The sequence below is a fragment of the Mustelus asterias genome, chromosome 11 (genome assembly GCF_964213995.1).
Source record: "Mustelus asterias chromosome 11, sMusAst1.hap1.1, whole genome shotgun sequence".
Lineage (NCBI taxonomy): Eukaryota > Metazoa > Chordata > Chondrichthyes > Carcharhiniformes > Triakidae > Mustelus > Mustelus asterias.
The window spans coordinates 44,489,180-44,508,223 of record NC_135811.1 but is presented as its reverse complement, the minus strand read 5'-3'; the positions used below and the strand labels follow the sequence as shown (position 1 = coordinate 44,508,223).

General features: G+C 43.6%; 1 protein-coding gene across 13 annotated transcripts in view; it reads right to left on the bottom strand.

The window, feature by feature from the left end:
- blnk (B cell linker) overlaps positions 1-19,044 on the bottom strand; it is a 223,981-nt gene that overhangs the window by 7,669 nt on the left and 197,268 nt on the right. For all 13 annotated transcript variants that reach the window (XM_078223482.1, XM_078223481.1, XM_078223483.1 and 10 more), the window contains 6 exons: positions 15,038-15,077; positions 6,411-6,498; positions 6,235-6,272; positions 3,583-3,674; positions 2,224-2,307; positions 1,980-2,135 (listed from right to left, as the gene is read on the bottom strand). In XM_078223482.1, coding sequence (XP_078079608.1) covers positions 1,980-2,135; positions 2,224-2,307; positions 3,583-3,674; positions 6,235-6,272; positions 6,411-6,498; positions 15,038-15,077 — 498 coding nt within the window. The remainder of the gene's footprint in view (positions 1-1,979; positions 2,136-2,223; positions 2,308-3,582; positions 3,675-6,234; positions 6,273-6,410; positions 6,499-15,037; positions 15,078-19,044) is intronic.

Here is a 19,044-nt window from a genome sequence, read left to right as displayed (position 1 = left end):
TGTAATTGGTAAAAGTTATTGCTCTATGTAAACTGTATCCTTAAATAAACTTTGTTTGAGAAAAGCTCCCCAGTGGGTCATTTGAATCATACCCGAACTGAAATATCTCATGCTCACTCTAGCCAAATTCAAATAGCAAAACTTATGATCCAGGTGGACTTCATAAAACACTTTGGATTTTCTGATCTGAGTTATAACAATAGTAGTCTGTTATGTGGGACCTTGTCGAAAGCCTTCTGAAAGTCTAAATAAACCACGTCCTCGGTCAACTTCACTAGTTACATCATCAAAGAATTCCAGTCGATTCGTCAAGCATGATTTCCCTTTTGTAAATCCATGCTGATTTTGTCTGATTATACCACTGCCTTCCAAATGCCGAGTTATGAAATCCTTGATTATAGACTTCAGCAACTTCCCCAGTACAGACGTCAGGCTCACTGGTCTATAGTTCCCTGTTTTATCTCTACCTCCCTTTTTGAATAGCAGGCTTACATTAATTATCCTCCAATCTGTAGGAACCAACTCAGAGTCCAAACAATTTTGGAAAAAACCACCAATGGGTCTACTATTTCCAGGGCGACTTCCTTAAGTACTCTGAGATGAAGATTATCAGGACCTGGAGATTTATCCACCTTCAATCCCATCAATTTCCCCAGAACGATTTCTCCACTAATGCTGATTTCCTTCAGCTCCTCACTAAACTAAAGATCCGATATGTCCTTTGATCAAAATTTAATGTTTTGGTCCAGAGGCACGTTTTGTCCCCTATTCTGTAACAGTCTCCCAGCCGTAGGTGTAAATTTGTGGGGAAAGGTGAAATTGTCCATTTTGGCAGGAAGAATAAGAAAGAAGCATATTATGTTAAGTGAGCAATTGCAGGGCTCTGAGATGCAGAGACATCTCGGTGTCCTCGTGCATGAATCACAAAAGGCTGGCATTCATGTACAGCAAGTGATTAGAAAAGGTAAAGGAATATTACCATTTATTTTAAGGGGAATTGAACACAAGTGTAGGGAGATTGTGCTTCACTTGTACAGGGCACTAGTGGGACCGCATTTGGAATATTGTGTACAGTATCAGTCACCTGATTTAAGGAGGGATGTAAATGGTTTGGAATAAAAGGTTGACCAGATTAATACCTGGAATGGGTGTGTTGTCTTATGGGACAGACTTGTATCTGCTGGAGTTAAGAGCTGACTTGATTAAAACACATAAGATCCTAGGGGCTTTTGACAGGGGAGATGTGGAGATGATGTTTCCCTTGTAAGAAAATCTAGAACTAGGGGTCACTGTTTAAAAGTAAGGGATCATCCATTTAAAATGGAGATGAGGCAAAAATCTTTTCTGAGGGTTGAGAGTCTTTGGAACTCTCCCTGAACAGAATTATTAAATAAAATATCAACTGTAAAAATTGAGTCTTATACAAAAGCAAGGTGAAAAACTTATAAGTGATGAAACATCTGCTGCCATATCCATTTATACTAAAACCAATCTTTTCATTTACAGTATCAACTGAGTGAAGTTCAACCCATTGTTCGGCACTCTAATTTGGCCACCGTTTACAGTAATGATGTCCAAAAATATAGTGCAATAAGTAAACTGTCTTAATATGACACATATCAGTAAATTGTGGTTCCAAAGGTTAGTGTTGTGTGGTTTCTTGACTAAAGATGGAACACAATGTAAGTGGGGCATATATTTCAAATTACTGATATCCATGCGTAAAGTACGATAAATATAAAGTATCTTTGGAAGTTGAAGTGAAAATGTGCGGGTTAGGTTGATCGGCCATGCTAAAAAAAAAATTCCCCATAGTGTCCCGAGATGCATAGATTAGAAGGATTAGTGGGTAAATATGTAGGGATATGGGAGTAGGGCCTGGGTGGGATTGTGGTCGGTGCAGACTCGATGGGCCGAATGGCTTCTTTCTGTACTGTAGGGTTTCTATGATTTCTATGAAAATACAGTAAATTACTCACCTCTTCACCATTCTTCTCTTTGCCTAATGCATACTCTTGCGTAGTTTCAATATAGCGTACAGGAATATTGTAGACTCTTCTTCCATACAACACAACTAATGTATATGGCTGCTTTGAGTCCTGCCCTGAACTTTTTCTTATGAGGAAGGATCCATCCTGTTTTGCCACATATAAAAAAATATATATATTTAGCTTTATCATGATTGAAATTCTGTAAAACTAACTGATAGAAATTGACTCTTACCTTATTAAATTTGTTTAAAGCCTCTTCTGCAGTTTTTCGGTCACAATGATTCGCAAACCACGCTTTCCCGTTAACACTGGGATCCTGCAGGTAATAAAATATTAAATATGAAATGGTTCCAATGTTCACTGCACAATTCTTTTATAACCTTTTGCTCTTTAACAGCAAAGTCTATAATAAAATGGGAAGTGAGTGAGTATAACATTTATATAGTACTTGTGTATGAAGCACCTTGGGTCTTATTAACAAAATAAGTACATGGGAAAATAGATGAAGGTTGCCCAGCAGAGAGAGAGAGATTAAGAATAGTGGGAAAAGACTTGGTGAAGAGACAAGCTGTGATATGATCATTAAAAGGGTAGAGAGAGAACTTTAGTTAAATAATGTAAGATTCGAGGACCCGGGTGGCTGAAGACTTTATCACTGATGATCAGGTGAATGAAGAGATACATACACAAGAACCAGAGTCAGAGGTACTCAGTGTGCTCAGAACTGGGGGAGGTTGCAGAAAAGGGGGAGGATGAGGATAAGAAGAAATGCCATGAGGAGTTCAAACAGAGAATTCGGGCGATGGATGTAAAAAAGTAGAGGCAGTATATATACATGAATGCAATCGTCATTCCGTCATGTCATGGGATCAAAATCCTGGAATTCCATTCTTAACAGCCCTGTGGGTGTATGTGCACCACATGGGGGCTGCAGTGGTTCAAGAAGGTAGCTTACTACTACTACCTAAAGGGCAATTAGGGATGGGCAATAAATGCTGCCCTAGCCAGTGATGCCTGCATCCCCTGAAAAAAAACATCAATCGCATTGAGTGCGTACTAAGGAGCTTTACCAAAATGAGCTGGGAGCTTTATGTACGTTGAGATATTAAGCCCTCGTAATTAGAAAAGTGAAAGTTCAGAGATGATCTGAAAGATTTTAAAAATTACGGCCCGAGTTTTCAGTCCGACATGCACGCACACTCAGTGGACCTGGAAGCTGGAACATGCTAGGTAGGATATGGGATCTGAAACCTGGCTCTGGATCATGGATGCCTACATTAACATCTGGCTCAGCTGGAGTGAATGAATCGGTAGGTGGTTGGGAATTTGTGGTGGAAAAATTGATATGTGGAAAACATTTCAACAACGGATGGTTGTGTTGTAACAGCAGGCAATTTCTTTGTGGTGTGCTGGAATGGTAATGTAAAATCATTGTATATGGGGTAGCAAAATATCTAAGATTAGGTGTGATAAATATTGAAATTGTAGAAGATGCAACAGAGACAGAAGTGGTCCAAATTTTAACAGAAGTGAGAACTATTTCTTTAATTTCCGATGACATTGATAATATGCATTGGATTAGAGGTTATACCTGTTCCAAACTTGGATTAGGGCTGGAAAGATGTGCGGGAACACTAGGTCGTCCCAAAGTCCCATTAGGTCTGCTTGGGATTTCTGGAAGGTCTAAAAGAACCATGGTTAGGAAATAATGAGTTAAGTGATCATTTTGCACAATGAACATTAGAATAGGCCTTTCCGAGATGCAAGGTAGAGGACAAAAGGACAGAAGCAGCTTACATCTTGTCTCGCATCTCATTGCGTGTATTGAGGCTTTCCAGGAATGTTTCCATGATGCTAAAATGGGTTTGTGCCGCTTATTTAATGAGAAGGAAGGAGAAATTCCCAATCTCTTGCTTGCATTTTCCATGGAATCTGTACATTGGGTACACCAATCCACTGGCATCCATTACAATTGCTTGTCCCCCTTGAAGCCCTGCTGACTGGAGGATCTGCAGGTAGCCAAGGGGCAGACTGGAGATTTGGTGCAGGGGTAAGATTTATTAACTCGCCCCAATACCGAACACGTCCAAATACTTCCTGGCACTTTAGGGTTTTATGTTTACCCATCTCCAGTCTGTAGCTGCACTCCAAACTTCACATTTTTTTAGCCGACCCTACCCTGTCAGAAGAAAGGCCAGAGATCTAATTTCTTTAAAAAAAAACTTTAAAGATACAAACTGCGATTCACCCAAATCAGCTCTAAATGGCCACACCAGTGGGAAAACTGGAGTGTTTTCCGTTGGCGTGTTGATAGAAAAAAGGGAACTAAAAAACTTGGCTGCTTTGAGATTGCCTGCAACTATCAAACAGAACTATGATGTTTACCAACATTGCGATTAGGAACAATGGGGAGGTACTTAAGATGTATTCAACAGTGAGCAAAGAGCAATAAACAAACCTTGAGCATGTTATGGAAAACACATTAGTCTGCCAATCAAAGTCTAGTTCAAGGTAATGGACTGTGCAATTGAATAAGAACAATGGTCTTCAAAGACTGGCAATGGATTTCAAAAGACATCAAAGGCTGGCAATGGATTTGCTCTTTCTAGGAAGGCTCAGAGACTTTGCAGTGTTACAAGAAGGGGTCTGAGTGAGCGGCTGTGGGGAAGGGTATCCCCCTCCAGTGAAAATGACTTCTCTTGTGAGTCAGAGGACTTCAAAAGGAGTCTTCCCACACCTGCAGCTTCTTGGAGAGAGAAAGGGGAATCCCTTCTGCAAAATGCAGTGTTGCTGTGATTTGGAAGCTTCCAGGTGTTCAGGAGGCCTGGGGATTCAACTGAGCAGGCCACTTCAAAGTTCTCACAGTACACAGAGCAGAATAAAGATTTTCATCAGAGAGCTGCCTGAAATCGCCACGTAAATAGTGATCTTCAGATTTCTCAGGGCTAGAAGGGGCAATCCAGCCACACAACTTCCATCCCTGGGGAAGTTTATTTATTTATTAGTCACAAGTAGGCCTACGTTAACACTGCAATGAAGTTACTGTGAAAATCCCCGAGTTGCCTGTTCGGTTACACTGAGGGAGAATTTATCATAGCCAATGCACCTAACCAGCACACCTTTTTTGGACTGTGGGAGGAAACCAGAGCACCTGAAGGAAACCCACGCAGACACGGGGAGAAAGTGCAGACTCCACACAGGCAGTGACCCAAGCCCAGGAATTGAACCCGGGTCCCTGGTGCTGTGAGGCTGCAGTGCTAACCACTATGCCATCATGGTGCCCATGCCCCCAGTCTGAGCCTCCCCAACCCACAGGTCCCTTGGGGGACCCTCCCTCCACAGCCTGATGGTGGCAGAGCGGCACATGGGCACTGAAGTTACCTCCTTGACCCGCACCCCACCTCTTGGGGTCCACTGCGCCAGGTCCACAAAGTCAGGACCATCACGAAAGGCCGCCCTACGCATTTCCCGCTGGGGAGGTGGGTGCATTGTGGGAGGCTGCTGAATCAGGTTTCCAGCCTGCTAATGAGATTACGATGAGCAATTTTGGCCTAATTAATGGGTTCCCATCCGGACCCGCCAGGAACCTCATCGGGGCTGGTGGGGTGGGCTGGGTGAATGACGATGGGTTTGCTGCTCATCAGGAATCCCATTTTAGCCCTGATGCCCCATTCAGCGGGACGTGGGGATTCCCGATAGTGGCGAGCAGGGCTGGTGAATTCGCCCTCGCCCCTCCCCCCAAGGTATGTACTTTCTGATCCTGTTACCAATTATCAATACATTACTACTTATGGTTTCAAAGATTAAAGTAACTATTTTATTAGAAGGGCGACATAATTAACTTTGCATACTTCTATATGCTATACTGCTACAATAAATATATTTTATTGGTGCAGGTATGCTGAATACAAATGAGTACCTGGTGCTTATATTGCACAACGGACAACCATAATTGTTTCAGAAGGACGTGAAAGATGGGTGAATTAAGGCTCCCTTTAAGTTGCCAGTTCAGAAAAGGTTTAGACATTCCACCTTATGCTAATGAAAAATCCAGCCCATAATACTAGCTATCAGTCTGCTGCTTCCATTTATATCATATAATCACACTAATTAATGAATGTTTCAGTTTCTAGTTAATCACTTTTTTCTGATATTAAGAGTAGTAAGCAACTTTTTTTTATATGAGAAACTTAGCCCAGTCTAAAATAGGTACGTCATAATGTGCTTATATTTGATAACTTACTTGGTTGATTTGCAGTTGGCAATCTCAAAGCGGTTGGTCTGGGAACAGAAACTCAATGTTAGTGTGTATTAATTTTCTTTCAATTGCTGTCAAGAGTTTAATAAATACAATCTATTTTTTTAGTCTAACATTTTTAAATAGACCTTAGAAAAGTAATGAATCATTAAGAATAATACTTGGGACCAAGGCGCGGAGCTGGCAGAACAGGAGCTTCAGCCGATGTGCTTGGGAGACGAGGTCTATCAGGAATTCTGGGCTTTTCACCTGAAGAAAACATTTGTAAATGTCACTGCAGTCTGAATAAATGTGAGAGAGTCAGGTTAAGGATGTAACAGTATCAATATTATAAAAACAGAGGGCAAAGATTTTGGAGATTGGACAAGAACAATGCAATTACCATCAATGCAACACAAATTGGACATCAGTCATTAACATTAAGCCAATCGGAGGGGGAAAAAAATGGAAAGCCGCAAACTATATACAGCGTCCAACACACAATGTGCTAGAACTGCATTAGCCCATTACAACTCATCTTCAACTGTACCTTCAGGTGAAGCATTGACCTGAACATTACTGAGTAATTAAATTGAATACTTAATGTACTTAGAATGAGAGGCTTTTTTGTTGATATTTTTCGGGGGATATTAAACTGTTCAGTTGACTTAGAAAATATCTTGGCGGAGGAATTTAGGAGTTCAAATAGGCAATTTCTGAAAATGCAGTTGGGTTAAAAACCTCTAAAATGGCCATAAAATAGAGTCCAAGAGCATAGAAGTAATGATAAACCTTGTACAATGTAATGATTAAGCCATAGACTACTGTTCCCTCTTATAGAGGGGATAAAGGCGTAAAGAGTGCACTGGTAGATTCATCAGGATGTTACAAAGGATAAAAACACTATAACCACAAGGGTGGCACAGTGGTTAGCACTGCTGCCTCACAGCGCCAAGGACTCGGGTTCAATTCCAGCCTCAGGTCACTGTCCTCCTCGTGTCTGCGTGGGTTTCCTCCGGGTGCTCCGGTTTCCTCCCACAGTCCAAAGATGTGCGGGTTAGGTGGATTGGCCATGCTAAATTGCCCTTTAATGTCAGGGAGACTAGCAGGGCAAATATGTGAAGTTACAGGGATAGGGCCTGGGTGGTATTGTGGTCAGTGCAGACTCAATAGGCCAAATGGCTTACTTCTGTACTATAGAGATTCTATGATTCTAGATGTTCTGACTATTTACTTGGATCATGGGCCAGGGTTCTATGGCCTCTCCCTCCAGGCAAGATATTATGGTCCCACCATATCCACCTTGGGGGAAGGCTAATTACAACAATATTAGGCAGGAACTGAAGAATGTAGATTGGGGGCAGATGTTTGAGGGCAAATCAACATCTGGCATGTGGGAGGCTTTCAAGTGTAAGTTCATTGGGATTCAGAACCGGCACATTCCTGTAAGATGAAGGATAAGTATGGCAAGTTTTGGGAACCTTGGATAACGAGAGATATTGTGAGCCTAGTCAAAGAGAAAAAGGAAGCACTTGTCAAAGCTAGGAGGCTGGGAACACATGAAGTAAGTGTGGAATACAAGGAAAGTAGAAAGAAACTTAAGCAAGGAGTAAGGAGGGCTAAAAAAAGTCATGAAAAATCATTGGCCAGCAGGATTAAGGAAAATCCCAAGGCTTTTTATACATATATAAAGCGCAAGAGGATAGCCAGGGAGAGGGTTGGCCCACTCAAGAACAAGGGAGGGAATCTATGCGTGCAGCCAGAGGAAATGGGTGAGGTATTAAATGAGTGGGCGCCTGGAACTTGTTGCCGGGGGAGGTAGTGGAAGCGGATACGGTAGTGACTTTTAGGGGCATCTTGACAAATATATGAATAGGATGGGAATAGGGGGATATGGTCCCTGGACGGGTAGGGGGTTTTAGTTAAGTCGGGTAGCATGGTCGGTGCAGGCTTGGAGGGCCGAAGGGCCTGTTCCTGTGCTGTAATTTTTTTTGTTCTTTGAGTACTTTGCGTCAGTATTCACCAAAGAGAAGGACTTGGTGGATGATGAATCTGGGAAAGGGTGTGTTGATAGTTTGAGTCATGTTGAGATCAAAAAGGAGGAGGTATTGGGGTTCTTGAGAAACATTAAGGTAGACAAGTCCCCAGGGCCTGATGGGATATACCCCAGAATACTGAGAGAGGCAAGGGAGGAAATTGTTGGAGCTTTGAGAGAAATCTTTGTATTCTCACTGACTACAGGGGAGGTCACAGTAAGAAGTCTCACAACACCAGGTTAAAGTCCAACAGGTTTATTTGGTAGCAAATACCATGAGCTTTCGGAGCGCTGCTCCTTCGTCAGATGGAGTGGAAATGTGCTCTCAAACAGTGCACAAAATCAAGTTACAGAATACTGATTAGAATGCGAATCCCTACAGCCAACCAGATCTTAAAGGTACAGACAATGTGGGTGGAAGGAGCATTAAACACCAGTTAAAGAGATGTGTATTGTCTCCAGACAGAACAGCTAGTGAGATTCTGCAAGTCCAGGGGGCAAGCTGTGGGGGTTACTGATAATGTGACATAGTTAAGTTAAGTTTAGTTAAGTCGGGTAGCATGGTCGGTGCAGGCTTGGATGGCCGAAGGGCCTGTTCCTGTGCTGTAATGTTTTTTGTTCTTTGAGTACTTTGCGTCAGTATTCACAGTATTCATGTGACAGGGGAGGTCCCAGGGGATTGGAGAATAGCCAATGTTGTTCCTTTGTTTAAGAAGGGTAGCAAGAATAATCCAGGTAATTACAGGCTGGTGAGCTTTACATCAGTGGTAGGGAAATTATTGGAGAGGATTCTTCGAGACAGGATTTATTCCCACTTGGAAATAAGTGGATGTATTAGTGAGAGGCAACATGGTTTTGTGAAGGGGAGGTCATGTCTCACGAACTTGATCGAGTTTTTTGAGGAAGTGACGAAGATGATTGATGAGGGTAGGGCAGTGGATGTTGTCTACATGGACTTCAGAAAGGCCTTTGACAAGTCCCTCATGGCGCAGAAAGTGAAGTCACATGGGATCAGACGTGAGCTGGCAAGGTGGATACAAAACTGGCTCGGTCATAGAAGACAGAGGGTAGCAGCGGAAGGGTGCATTTCTGAATTGAGGGCTGTGACAAGTGGTGTTCCTCAGGGATCAGTGCTGGGACCTTTGCTGTTTGTAATATATATAAATGATTTGGAGGAAAATGTAACTGGTTTGATTAGTAAGTTTGCAGACGACACAAAGGTTGGTGGATTTGCGGATAGCGATGACGACCATCAGAAGATACAGCAGGATACAGATCAGTTGGAGACTTGGGCGGAGAGATGGCAGATGGAGTTTAATTCGGACAAATGTGACGTAATGCATTTTGGAAGGTCTAATACAGATAGGAAATATACAGTAAATGGCAGAACCCTTAAGAGTATTGATAGGCAAAGCGATCTGGGTGTACAGGTACACAGGTCACTGAAAGTGGCAATGCAGATGGAGAAGGTAGTCAAGAAGGCATACGGCATGCTTGCCTTCATCGGTCATCGGCCGGGGCATTGAGTTTAAAAATTGGCAAGTCATGTTGCAGCTTTATAGAACCTTAGTTATGCTGTACCTGGAATATAGTGTTCAATTCTGGTCGTCACACTACCAGAAGGATGTGGAGGCTTTGGAGAGGGTACAGAAAAGATTTACCAGGATGTTGCCTGGTATGGAGGGCATTAGCTATGAGGAGAGGTTGGAGAAACTTGGTTTGTTCTCACTGGAACGTCGGAGGTTGAGGGGTGACCTGATAGAAGTCTACAAGATTATGAGAGGCAGAGACAGAGTGGATAGTCAGAAGCTTTTTCCCAGGGTGGAAGAGTCAATTACTAGAGGGCACAGGTTTAAGGTGCGAGGGGCAAGGTTTAAAGGAGATGTACGAGGCAGATTTTTTACACAGGGGGTGGTGGGTGCCTGGAACTCGTTGCCGGGGGAAGTAGTGGAAGCGGATACCGTAGTGACTTTTAAGGGGCATCTTGACAAGTACATGAATAGGATGGAAATAGAGAGATATGGTCCCCGGAAGGGTAGGGGGTTTTAGTTAAGTCGGCAGCATGGTCATTGCAGGCTTGGAGGGCTGAAGGGCCTGTTCCTGTGCTGCAATTTTCTTTGTTCTTTGTTCAAAGTAAACGGCAGTGTAAATGGGCTGCTGCATCTGCCGGGGGGGAGAGACACGTGGTGCAGCTGTCAAATCCTGGCCATAGAAAAATTAAAAGAATTGGTGGAGGTCTGTAACATTATGAAGAGGTTATTAAGGTAATGTGGAGGGGTTTGAGGTAATACATTTTGGAAAGAGGGGCTTAAGAATGCACCAATGGATAGACAACGAAGGGTGTGGACGCACAGGGAGACCTCAGGGGTGTCAATACAGAATTCCTTAAGTGCCAATGATTTCCTTAAAAAAGTCAATAATGGAATTATAGGGTGAGATGTGGTGTTGTGGAGACGAGCTTATGAAGCATAATCAGCAGAGACAGTAAGATCAGGTCAGGGGGGTTCGAATGATTCCCCTCTTTTCCTACCCCATGCTGACTGCACAGATTTTAAAAATAAAGAATACGTTGTCAATTCAGAGAGCGTTTAACTGGTTACATCCTGTGATCACAAAAGATGCAATCGGACTGGTTTTCTTGACTTTTAATAAGGAGGATAGCTTTTATTGTACTTAAGTAATAAAATAAAATACACTTCAACTCACACGTGCGCACACATTTGCACACACGCACATGCACACAAATAGGTTACAGAGTGGGGAAGGAAAGATTAAGCTAGTTGAGTCTGGCTATACAGGTTGTGGATGTTGGTGACTTGTTGGCTTCGGTGGTCCTGTTTCTTTCCCTGGTCGAGGTGATTTAACAATGCAGACAAAAGATTTGTCTTATTCTGCAGACTGTAGCGTGGGCTTGAGTTGATTTGATTTCCTTCATTAACCACCCCCCCCTTACTCTAGAGTTTTCTCTGTCATAGAGTCATAGGAAACAGGCCCTTCGGCCCAACCCGTCCACACTGCCCAGTTTTTACCATTAACCTAGTCCCAATTACCCACGTTTCATCCATATCCCTCTTACCCATGTAACTTCTAAATGCTTTTTAAAAGACAAAATTGAACCCGCCTCTACTACTACCTCTGGCAGCCCGTTCCAGACATTCACCATCCTCTATGTGAAAAAATTGCCCCTCTGGACCCTTTTGTATCTTTCCTCCTTACCTTAGAAACTTAGAACATAGGAGCAGGAGGAGGCCATTTGGCCCTTCGAGCCTGCTCCACCATTCATTACGACCATGGCTGATCATCCAACTCAATAGCTTAATCCAGTCTTTTCAACATAACCTTTGATCCCATTCGCCCCAAGTGCTATATCCAGTTGCCTCTTGAATACATTAAATGTTTTGACATCAACTACTACTTCTGGTAATGAATTCCATAGGCTCACCACTCTTTGGGTGAAGAAATGTCTCCTCACCTTCATCCTAAATGGTCTACCCTGAATCCTCAGACTGTGACCCCTGGTTCTGGACTCCCCCACCATCGGGAATATCCTCCCTGCATCTACCCTGTCTAGTCCTGTTAGAATTTTATAAGTCTCTATTAAATCCCCCCTCATTCGTCTGAACTCCAGCGGAAACAATCCTAACCTAATCAATCTCTCCTCATATATCAGTCCCGCCATCCCCGGAATCAGCCTGGTAAACTTTAGCTGCGCTCCCTTGAGAGCAAGAACATCCATCCTCAGAAAAGGAGACCAAAACTGCACACAATATTTTAGGTGTGGCCTTCACCAAGGCCCTTATAGTTGCAACATCACATCCCGGCCCCTGTACTCAAAACCTTTCACAATGAAGGCCAACATGCTATTTGCCTTCTTTACCGCCTGCTGCACCTGCATGCTTACCTTCAGTGACTGGTGCACAAAGACACCCAGCTCCCGCTGCACACTCCCTCTCCCAATTTACAGCCATTCAGGTAGTAATCTGCCTTCTTGTTTTTGCTTCCAAAGTGAATAACCTCACATTTATCCAAATTATACTGCATCTGCCATTGATTTGCCCACTCACCCAACCTGTTCAGATCATTCTGAAGAATCTCTTAAACCAATGCCTTCTAGTTTTAGATTCCTCTACCTTGGGAAAAGATGTTGATTATCTACCTTATCTATTCCCCTCATTATTTTATAGACCTCTATAAGGTCACCCCTCAGCCTCCTCCCAAGTCCCAGTCTATTCAGCTTCTCCTTATAACTCAAACCGTCAAGTCCCGGTAGCATCCTAGTAAATCTTTTCTGCACTCTTCTAGTTTAATAATATCCTTTCTATAATAGGATGACCAGAATTGCACACAGTATTCCAAGTGTGGCCTTACAAATGTCTTGTACAACTTCAACAAGACGTCCCAACTCCTGTATTCAGTGTCCTGACCAATGAAATCAAGCATGCCAAATACCTTCTTCACCACCCTGTCCACTTGTGACTCCACCCTCAAGGAGCTTTGAACTTGTACCCCTAGATTGCTTTTCTATAACTCTTCCCAATGCCCTACCATTAACTGAGTAAGTCCTGCCCTGGTTCGATCTACCAAAATGCATCACCTCGCATTTATCTAAATTTAACTCCATCTGCCATTCATCAGCCCACTGGCCCAATTGATCAAGATCCCGTTGCAATCCTAGATAACCTTCTTCACTGTTCACTATGCCACCAATCTTGGTGTCATCTGCAAACTTACTAACTATGCCTCCTAAATTCTCATCCAAATCATTAATATAAATGACAAATAGCAGTGGACCAGCACCGATCCCTGAGGCACACCGCTGGTCACAGGCCTCCAGTTTGAAAAACAACCCTCTACAACCAACCTCTATCTTCTGTCATCAAGCCAATTTTGCACCCAATTGGCTACCTCACCCTGGATTCCGTGAGATTTAACCTTTTGCAATAACCTACCATGCGGTAACTTGTCAAAGGCCTTGCTAAAGTCCATGTAGACAACATCAACTGCACTGCCCTCATCTACCTTCTTGGTTACTCCTTCAAAAAACTCAATCAAATTTGTGACACATGATTTTCCACTCATCTGCCTCCTATCTCTCTGTAGTCTGTAAGAATACAGTAAGAAGTCTCACAACACCAGGTTAAAGTCCAACAGGTTTATTTGGACTTTAACCTGGTGTTGTGAGACTTCTTACTGTGTTTACCCCAGTCCAACGCCGGCATCTCCACATCATGTCTGTAAGAATAACCAGCTTCCAGCTTACTCTTGAGTTAGGGGCCCGTGTGTTTAAATCATTGTTGTCTGTTATGATGGCTGCTTTGGAGACTCTCTTTTTCAAGAGAGGTCCTTTTGGAAAGGGGAAGTAAGTTTTTGAACTCCTCGAGGAGAATCTTATTCTTGAGGTTCTCATAAGTGGGATCTATCTGAAGCACCCGTAACTATTGGCTGAAAGCAAGTTGCCCAACTCTTTCAAATGTGACGCACGTTTGCTCGGGGTGTTCTTGAAAGGTTTGGAATTTTTGGGCACTAGGCCTCCAGGACCAGCCACGCACAAATGTCAACCTTTTTGTCACCTCATAGTTTGATGAACTCTTGTTGGACTATAGGAAATAAATCTCATGGGATTTTCTTGTTAAACTGCTTTGCAATAGAAGGAACCAAATCCCCACAGGCCACTTCAATCGCTTTGCAAGCTTTTTAAATGAGACAAGAATGCTTCCACATCCCCATCATTAAAATGTGGTTTCAGCTGGTAGTAGTTCAGGAGCTCAACACTTACTCCTGAGCTAGGATTGTTTCTCTCACTAGAGGGGCCTTCACACCCAAATCCTATGCACTTACCTGGGCATTTACCTCCTCCCTGGCCTGTCAGGTTTTAAACTAACCTGAATTCCAGCAGCCAGTGTAATAAAAAGGGAGCATGGCCTCTGAGTTCATTGTAGTTGCATCATGTTGTGTCTTCAGAGACCCTCCTGCTGCAGGCCCCAAGCAGCTTCAGCCAGCTGGGGTTTCAACAACATTTTCCAGAGTAAGTGCAATTTACACTGTAGTAATTCCAGTGGGTCAGGATGCTGCTGGAAGTTACGGCCCTATGTAATATTTGGGTTTTATAAGTAGGGGCATGGAGAATACAGGAGTAAAGGGAGTGCTGGAGCCACGCATTGAGAACCGTGAACAGTTTTCACTCCCCGCCATTGAAAGCACGTTAAAGCCACAGGGCATAATTAGGATGAGAAATCATTGCTACGGGAAGAGACTTCAGTTAATGTGATTGTTTCCACTGAAACAGAGAAGGTCAAGAGGAAATGGAGATTTTAACATCATGAAGGGGTTTTATAGGTTGAATGATTATCTCTTCCAGCTGGGAAATTGAATGGGAGTAGGAAACTGAGGAGAGAGGGTAGGGGATACACATTCGCACAGAGACATGTTACAGTATGAAATGCTTTGCCATAATGAGTAACTGGCAGAGAACGATATAGGATAATGGGGAAAGAGTTAGGAGTTGGCATTAGTTTTTGATTACCCGAGAAATAGCTGGCACAGTGATTTCTTTGTGCTGCGACCCTCTATGGGTCTGCGATGACCTCTAGAATACTGCCTTCTAGAATAACTTTAACCTGTCTCTGTTTTACAAAAGAGCCTACTGTCAAGGTAGATTACATATCTAACAAGGAATAATTCAGGCAAATGGATACAGTAGAAGCCTGAAGAAGTCTTGGGCTTACCATATGCAACACTAGCTCAATTTTAGACATCTATTTAAAATGGTCCTACCTTCAGTAAGTGACTGTTCCCTTGGTGGCTCACTCATCCTCTACATTAAGAAATTGAATGTAAAATCAGAAACGTGTGGAAAAAGAAAACAGTGAAATGTGAACTATATTAAAATAACAGCATCAGTGAAATGGAGTTAAACTCAATGAAATGAAGTGCTTCATAATTAGCAATACTTATTCAAAAGCACTGTGCATTCAACTGTTATTGAAATGGATTATTAAACTCACAGCAAAAGTGTGATTTGAATCTCATGATCCTGAAGATTAGTAGTACTCTGGGGAGGAAAAGTGTACACAAGTTCTCCCCGTAAAGCAACTGATTGGTTCAAAATCTGATTAGGTGCAGAATGAGCATTTGTTGGATGCGACACTAGTTGGTTGCAACACATTCCAAATACTATGCACGCTACCACTTTAAATAGTAAGAATTCTCATTTTAAACAGAACCACTAACAGGGAATTTCCATCTTGTTACATAGCATTAAATGGGAAATTAGGTTTGGGTACTACGAGTGAACTTGGAACTCCAAAATGGTATCCACAAAGAACACGAGGTGCATCATGCTGATGCCATATTGTGGCAGGCGTTAAGGTGCGTGCAGTGAATATCCACAAGAGGTAGGCAGATTAGAGAACAATTCACCTGCCTGAGCCTCAGTGAGAAACAGTGCACGAGATGGTGACATTTCAGTGAGGACATACTCATTAAAGTCTGTCACCTGCAGCAGCTACAACCTCAGAACAGGGCAAGGGCTGCACTGCCCGTGGCTATGAATGTGACTGTAGTGGTGAACTTTGAGTCTGAGGTTGGAGACACTTGCAACATCTCACAGTTTGCATTCATTGTTGCAGAAGCAAGATTGCTGAGGTTCTCTAGGGATTACCTCCATTTCACTCTCTCTTCCTCGAGGTGAACAGGTGAATTGAGTACACGGCATTACTATGATTGCAGACTTCCCCTTAGTGCAGGGTGTCATTGACTGCACACATACTGCTTTGCAGATACCACATGTTAACTGTACCCTTTACCAGAACTGAAGGGGTTCCACTGCTTAGCAACCGGCTGGGGTATGACCAGAGGCAGCAAATAATGCAGATTAATACCTGATATGGTAACAATCATGAAGTTTTCATTCTGTGATGATCCACTGTGCATGGTGGCTATTGGATGACGAGGGCTATCCACAAACAATGAGGCCATGTACACGCTCACATCATGCAAACACAATGAAAGCCATATTGCCACTTGGAATGACATCCAGCAGACCAATGGCATGCTGAAGCAGCCCTTTCACTGGTCAGCCTGATCTGGGGGAGTCCTGCAGCATTCGGCAACACCAGCATCAAGGTCTGTGACGATTTGCTGCCTGCTGCACAGCCTCACCATCATGGCAAGACAGCCTCGTTGCTGAGGAGCAAGGAACATGATGAAGAGGTGGCAATCGAGATCGCCCTTTTCTGCCCTGTCTGCACCTGAAGACCTCATCGGTTACATTTCCGATAACTGCAACACCATTCCTCTGTTATTGACCATCACAATAGCCATTTTGGCAGAGTGCAAAAATAGGTCACCACAAATAAACATTCCAAACCAAAATAAATAAAATTGTGCCATGTCGCATGCAAAAGTCAACAAATCACTCCCTTGTACGTTCTCCAAGATGCCTGTCTTCAAAGGGGCAGCACGGTGGCACAGTGGTTAGCACTGCTACCTCACAGTACCAGGGACCCAGGTTCAATTCCGGCCTCAGGTCACTGTCTATGTGGAGTTTGCACGTTCTCCCTGTGTCTGCGTGGGTTTCCTCCAAGTGCTCCGGTTTCCTCCCACACTTCAAAGATGTGCAGGTTAGGTTGATTGGCCGTGCTAAATTGACCCAGTGTCATGGGAATTAGCAGAGCAAATACATGAGGTTGCGGGAACAGGGCTTGGGTGGGATTGCTGTCGATGCAGACTCGATGAGCTGAATGACCTCCTTCTGCACTGTAGGGATTCTATGATTCAATGAAAATGTCTTTGCCTGACCTATCCTATACAGTGCTACCACCTGTACCATGGCTGGTGAAAGGCTGCTACCTTTCAGTTGAGGGGACTAGAGATGCTCTTGGAGGATGCCCTTGACCAGGTCTGTACGTAGCCCATCTGTAGACTGCACCATTTCAGCATGGACATCTGCAGTCTGGGCTGGCTGGCTGAGAGGCAATTACAAGGGCACTGGCGGAATGCAAGGTATGGAAAGACAAATGTCTCCCTGTAACAGTGACATTCTGCTGGGGTGGCACCACAATATACCTAGTACTCTGGAGGACAGATTGAATGAAAAAAAACATGGGATATGGGCCTTACCAGCGTATGCCTACACTTATTCACCATCCCTAACTGTCCTTGAGAGCTGCCTTCTTGTACTGCTGCAGTGCACGAGATGCAAGTACTCCCAAAACTGCTGCACAGATCGAAATTCCAGGATTTTGACTCAGTGATGCTGAACGAACAGCAATATGGAGCGGTGCTTGTAAGTGAGGGTTGTATTCCCATGTTTCTGCTTCTTCACTTGTGCTTCTAGGTGGTAATTTGGGAGGTGTTGTTGAAGGTGGTACAAACTGCAGCCATGGTATGATGGTCGTGGAGGAGGTGCCAATCAAGTTCTGGATAATGTCAAGCTTCTTGAGCCTTGTTGGAATATTGCTTATTCAGGTGAGTGAAAGTTTTCCATCACACCCATGTCTAATTGTCTTTGTAGAAGGTGGAAAGTCAAAGAGATGAATCACTTATCTCAGAATTTCCAGACTCTAACCTGCACTTGCAGGAAGTCTTGTGGTTCAGAAATGTTCTTGCCTCAGAACCAGAGCTCTGGGTTCAAGCCCTACTCCAGGAGTTGCTGGCCATGAAGGAACATTCATGACACAGTCCAACAGGTTGATAATCAGCCTGCTAACCTTTCCAACACCTCCTCACTCTTCCCCAAAGGGGATAAAGTGTGTGTGTGAGAGGATAACAAACAAACCTACTCTTCGAGCCACGGTATTTATTTGGCTGGTCCACTTCATTTTCCGGTCAAATGATAACCCAGCGGATGGTGGGGAATTCAGTGATAATTACGCCATTGAATGTCAAGGGGAGGCAGTCATATTCTCTCTTGCTTGGAGATGGTCATCACCTGGACTTCTTGTGTAGCAAACACGTTATCTGCCGCTTATCAGCCCAATGTGGATGTTGTCTTGTGGTGTACTGGCACGAGCTGCTTCATTATCATTGTTCAATGACTGCATCAATGCAGGATTGCTGTGACATCCTGGAAGTCTCTTTGAGCACTGCAATCCCCAGCTATAATGGCAGTCTGCTGAGCCTGCACGTCAGCAGCCTGAATTTCTACTGCAGCACTCTGATGTTGGTGGTTAATGGAAGCTGCACCATCAGCCAGAGGCTGTATCGTGGATGGATTGATAAGACTGTGAACTGAGTTGGGCACCATGTCTATGTTGGAAAATTTGGGCTCCAATGTCTGCGTAAAACTGTGTCATGTTGGGTGCGGGATTTCTCCAAACTTCTGAACACTGACTGTAGATTTTCTAGGAGGCCTGTTGCATTGTGTTTTTCTGTAGGCTGCCCCATCTGAGTCCTCCCTCACAGTCAAGCTGGCACTTGCTCAATCCTTGCCCAATGACCTGGCTGCAATTCACTTGTGCCGGTGTCTCACCACATGCAGGTTCCACCTTGGTGCAGAGAGAATAAGGTCAGTGTCTGAGTTGGTGGCTGAGTGTGTGAAATGAAATGACAGTGCTGTTTTTTCAACATTGCCCTGTTTTTGGTGTTCCTTCATTGCCTGACCAGGTTGCACCTCCTCGGTAACTGAAAGGAAAAAGGCACAGGTGGTAGTGTGGAAAAATGGGGAAAGGTAAAGAGATGCATGCTGGCACTGGCATCATTTATAGTTTGTAAATTAGAAGCCGGTATAGGATGAAGGGGAAATTGGGATGTTAGGAGGATGATTAAGTATGAGGCTAAAA